We start from the raw sequence: 6505 nt of genomic DNA, 5'->3' as shown, positions 1-6505 counted from the left end.
CAGATTAAATTACTGCATAAACCAGATCAGAATGCAGATTGAATTACTGCATAAAGCAGATTAGAATCCAGATTAAATAACTGCATAAAGCAGATCAGAATCATTAAATAAATGCATAAACCAGATTAGAATCCAGATTAAATAAATGCACAAACCAGATCAGAATGCAGATTGAATTACTGCATAAAGCAGATTAGAATCCAGATTAAATTACTGCATAAAGCAGATCAGAATCATTAAATAAATGCATAAACCAGATTAGAATCCATATTAAATAAATGCATAAACCAGATTAGAATCCAGAATAAATAACTGCACAAACCAGATCACAATTCAGATTAAATAACTGCATAAACCAGATCAGAATGCAGATTAAATAACTGCACAAACCAGATCAGAATCCAGATTAAATTATTGCATAAAGCAGATCAGAATCATTAAATAAATGCATAAACCAGATTAGAATCCATATTAAATAAATGCATAAACCAGATTAGAATCCAGATTAAATAACTGCACAAACCAGATCACAATTCAGATTAAATTACTGCATAAACCAGATCAGAATGCAGATTAAATTATATTAGAAACCATATCAGAATGTGGATTAAATAACTGCATAGACCAGATCAGAATGCAGATTAAATTACTGCATAAACCAGATTAGAATAGGGATTAAATTACCGTATTGACCCGAATATAAGACGATGTTTTTTTCTTGGAAATACATCTGAAAAATCGCGGGCGTTTTATATTCAGGGTCTAGACTTTGACATGTCAATAATACACCCACAACAATAGGTGGCGCCAAATACGCATAAAACGAGTGTGCCATGAAATACGTAATGTAATGCGTGTTGTAAAGACCGCGAGTAAAAACAAAAGAGAAAGAAAAGCTTACAGCTGCATGAGTCGTGACTGTCACGTTAGCCTGATGGGACCAAACTCTCTTTGTGATTTTAAAACGTAAGACAGTACCCAGATTTGAAGACTACAGTAAGATTTAACTTCTACTGTTAATAAGATTTTGGTGGGCTACTATTAGATGGATAGCCTAAATGTCCTAATTCAGATGGGCTACCTGTTTATTTTTTTTTATGGTATATCAAAAAGTGTATATTTTTTAAATGTGATTGTTGGTACATTTTACCAGTTTTTACCATACTTTCAAAACAAAAATTTAAATAGGAAAAATATGCAATATGAAAATAATTGAAGACAAAATGTGTTTTACTGAGAAAAAAAACAAGATTTGTTTTTTAAAAAGGTACATCTGGAAAAAGGGGGGTTGTCTTATAATCAGGGTCGTCTTATATTCGGGCCAATACGGTACTAAAAAACCCGACCAGAATCCAGATCCAATTACAGCATAAACCAATTCATGTTATGTTGTTGTATTCTTGTCATTTTTCTTATAAGTTTTTGTTTTTAAAAATATTTTCTTTTCTTTTTTTTATTAAATTTGAGTTTTTTCGAGTTAGTAAGTTAGTAGTTTATTTTCTCTCTCTCTTTTTTTTTTTCATCTTCATTTTAAATAACAAAAATGTTTTATCTTCAATTAAAGTATAAAGTATAACACTCTGAATTGCAGTTTCTGATTACCGGTAGTATTACCAGTTATGCTACCAGAAATTTTGTGCATAATGCAAATTAATATATTACATTCATTTTTTACTCAGTTTGCAAATGACTCATCATTATCAATTTGAGAATCTATATAAAAATCCAGGACAAAACTCTTTCCAATACCAGAGAAACCTGAAAACATGCCAGACTGTACAATAAAAGTGTAAATCAGACCTTTTCAATCCAACACAAAATTCCTCATTTTGAGGCAATGTACACAAGACTGACCTTGAAAGAGATTTGTTATTCAGATGCAGCACATTATGAAAGCGAAACAGATGAGTTGACTCACTGGAGGAGGGGTTAGATGTGAAGTACTTGAGCATGGAGCGCTGCAGAGAAGGAACTCTCCAACAACAAAACACCAACGCATTCGCTGCAATGATGCCTGAGAGAGAGAGAGATTTGTTCAGATGGAACAGTGCACAGAGAAATAGATGGACAGTATCTGTTTATTTAATAAAACTACACTAAATACATTGTCTCCACAATCTAAACTGCTCATCTGTGTAATATGGATGGCTATATTTGGTTTGTGTCATTCACACTGACCTGTGACTGTTTTCTGTCCATCACTTAAAGTGTTCCACCATTGATTCACCTGCAGAACAACAGACGTCTGTTAAAAACACACATCGAAAAACATAAATGTCCATTAAACAGACACACACCTGCTTGCGTAAATCTCCTTGTTTCTGAGGCCGTATCTTCTCCAGCCAGTCTGCTTTGACATCGTCAAAATAACCCTGTACACGAGATTTGAGACTTTCGTACTGCCATATCGCCGCTCCGCCGAATGAACAACCTGTAAACTGAGCTGGAGTTATTACGATATTCTAAAAGATTATAATCCACACACACTGGACTTTATTCATGAAATACAATGAATACAAATATAATGAATGTGCAAAATTGCATATAAAACCCTTTGGGCCAGTTTTACTAAAAGCTTGCCCCAGCGCAAATCGCCTTTTGGCGTTAAAATAGTACTGTCAATATTTACTAAAGACGCGCAGTGACGAATTTGTGCTGTTATTTTTGTGCCTGAACTTACCGAATATGCATTTCTAGGAGTTTTCCTTTCAGACACAAAATTTATTGGAGGAGAGTATTAAAATGAATCACGCAACGCGTTTTATTAACGTTTGCGCTTGTCAAATTACTGGTATTTGCACCATTATTTAACGCTCAAATAAAGCATTTCTTAAACTGTTTTGTGCTTGAAATGGCTGCAGTTGTTGTTGCTAGGAGGAGGCACCGCAGAGAAAAGAAAGTGCATGGTAGAAGGGAGAGGATTTTTATTATTACACACGTATTAATTTGTATTGAAAAATACATTGTCAGATCAGAATCCAGATTAAATTACTGCATAAACCAGATCAGAATTTGGATTAAATAACTGCATAAAGCAGATCAGAATCATTAAATAAATGCATAAACCAGAATAGAATCCAGATTAAATAACTGCACAAACCAGATCACAATTCAGATTAAATTACTGCATAAAGCAGATCAGAATTCAGATTAAATTACTGCATAAAGCAGATCAGAATTCGGATGAAATAACTGCATAAAGCAGATCAGAATCATTATATAACGGCATAAACCAGAATAGAATCCAGATTAAATAACTGCACAAACCAGATCACAATCCAGATTAAATTACTGCATAAACCAGATCAGAATTCGGATTAAATAACTGCATAAAGCAGATCAGAATCATTAAATAACTGCATAAACCAGATTAAATAACTGCACAAACCAGATCATAATTCAGATTAAATTACTGCATAAACCAGATCAGAATTCAGATTAAATTACTGCATAAAGCAGATCAGAATAATTAAATAACTGCATAAACCAGATTAAATAACTGCACAAACCAGATCATAATTCAGATTAAATTACTGCATAAACCAGATCAGAATTCAGATTAAATGACTGCATAAAGCAGATCAGAATAATTATATAACAGCATAAACCAGAATAGAATCCAGATTAAATAACTGCACAAACCAGATCACAATTCAGATTAAATAACTGCACAAACCAGATCACAATCCAGATTAAATTACTGCATAAACCAGATCAGAATTCGGCTTAAATAACTGCATAGACCAGATCAGAATAATTAAATAACGGCATAAACCAGAATAGAATCCAGATTAAATAACTGCACAAACCAGATCACAATCCAGATTAAATTACACATTGTCCAAACATATCATTTGCCAAGCCATGTTATTTTTTAATTTGCTTCAGGAAATAAAAGACGACTTCGAACCCTCAACTAGGAGGTCTATCAAAACTTCTAGCAAACCTTCATTTTTTGGCCTCAAGTTCTTTTCAACGTACTGTGGCTTCTTTATTCTTTATTTGCAACTACGCTTATTTGCGCTGCTCTTGGCATATTGCGTTGGTCGATATGTAAATGAGAGTTCTTTAATTTGCACGTTGTTAGTAAATCACCTGCAGAAATTTCCCATCGGTGCTCTTTTTGGAATTGCGCTCTTGCGCTAATTTGCCCTGTTTAGTAAAACTGGCCCTTTATATTTTAACTGTGCCACTGAACTGAATTTAATTAAATATAATAATATAAAAATGTGGATTTACACAGAAAGTGTTTCTGCATATTTCATGAACGTGGCCTGCCATGTGTAAGCAAAATATACCTACCCCTATGGTGAAGACAAATGGTTTGACCAGTCTGCCAAATGACCGGGTGGGTACATGTGGGGCGGGCGGGTCTGGAGCAGGAGCCACGCCCTTCTTGTGTAGGATTTCATTTTGCTCCGCCTCTTCTGCCACACCCTTCTTTGGCTCCACCTTCTTCGCTACCTTGCGGAAGCCACACCTCTGCTGTGTCTGAAGAGTGAATCTATTTGGAGCAAAATAATCATCGAATATTATTGATTTTTTCAATCAAAAAAATAAACACAGCAACCCAAAAATGTTATCTTAATTTATAAAGACTTGTTTGATAAAAGTAACCTTGAGAGAACTTATAAACAATATAGCAATGCATTTATTTTCAATAATGTAATGAAGTTTTTACGAGTGGAATAATGTGGGAGGGACTTGATTTTATCTGTCATGATTTATCTGGATCATTCAATGTATAATATGTCTTAAGTCGCTGGGGTATATTTGTAGCAATAGCCAACAATACATTGTATGGGTCAAACTTAAAATTGATTTTACTTTTATGCCAAAAATCAAATCAAAATCTTCAAATCTTCTCATCTTTAAAAAATGACCCTTATGAGTGGTTTTGTGGTCCAGGGTAAAATTTAAAGATGTAATATATTACATTATAATATAATAATGATGGGATGAATCTGTTATATATATATATATATATATATATATATATATATATATATATATATATATATATATATATATATATATATATATATATATATATATATATATATATATATATATATATATATATATATATATATATATATATATATATATATATATATATATATATATATATATATATATATATATATATATATATATATATATATATATATATATATATATATATATATATATATATATATATATATATATATATATATATATATATATATATATATATATATATATATATATATATATATATATATATATATATATATATATATATATATATATATATATATATATATATATATATATATATATATATATATATATATATATATATATATATATATATATATATATATATATATATATATATATATATATATATATATATATATATATATATATATATATATATATATATATATATATATATATATATATATATATATATATATATATATATATATATATATATATATATATATATATATATATATATATATATATATATATATATATATATATATATATATATATATATATATATATATATATATATATATATATATATATATATATATATATATATATATATATATATATATATATATATATATATATATATATATATATATATATATATATATATATATATATATATATATATATATATATATATATATATATATATATATATATATATATATATATATATATATATATATATATATATATATATATATATATATATATATATATATATATATATATATATATATATATATATATATATATATATATATATATATATATATATATATATATATATATATATATATATATATATATATATATATATATATATATATATATATATATATATATATATATATATATATATATATATATATATATATATATATATATATATATATATATATATATATATATATATATATATATATATATATATATATATATATATATATATATATATATATATATATATATATATATATATATATATATATATATATATATATATATATATATATATATATATATATATATATATATATATATATATATATATATATATATATATATATATATATATATATATATATATATATATATATATATATATATATATATATATATATATATATATATATATATATATATATATATATATATATATATATATATATATATATATATATATATATATATATATATATATATATATATATATATATATATATATATATATATATATATATATATATATATATATATATATATATATATATATATATATATATATATATATATATATATATATATATATATATATATATATATATATATATATATATATATATATATATATATATATATATATATATATATATATATATATATATATATATATATATATATATATATATATATATATATATATATATATATATATATATATATATATATATAT

General features: G+C 25.7%; 1 protein-coding gene across 1 annotated transcript in view; it reads right to left on the bottom strand.

Moving 5' to 3' along the window:
* parlb (presenilin associated, rhomboid-like b) overlaps positions 1–6505 on the bottom strand; it is a 13210-nt gene that overhangs the window by 3927 nt on the left and 2778 nt on the right. Inside the window, exons 2-5 of the mRNA XM_016292786.1 lie at positions 4303–4504; positions 2298–2438; positions 2179–2227; positions 1919–2014 (exon numbers count right to left, since the gene is read on the bottom strand). Coding sequence (XP_016148272.1) covers positions 1919–2014; positions 2179–2227; positions 2298–2438; positions 4303–4504 — 488 coding nt within the window. The remainder of the gene's footprint in view (positions 1–1918; positions 2015–2178; positions 2228–2297; positions 2439–4302; positions 4505–6505) is intronic.

This window comes from Sinocyclocheilus grahami, unplaced genomic scaffold, assembly GCF_001515645.1.
Source record: "Sinocyclocheilus grahami isolate Dianchi unplaced genomic scaffold, SAMN03320097.WGS_v1.1 scaffold292.1, whole genome shotgun sequence".
In the NCBI taxonomy this organism is placed as follows: domain Eukaryota; kingdom Metazoa; phylum Chordata; class Actinopteri; order Cypriniformes; family Cyprinidae; genus Sinocyclocheilus; species Sinocyclocheilus grahami.
Note: the sequence above shows the minus strand (reverse complement) of the source record. Positions and strands in the feature narration are given on the sequence as shown.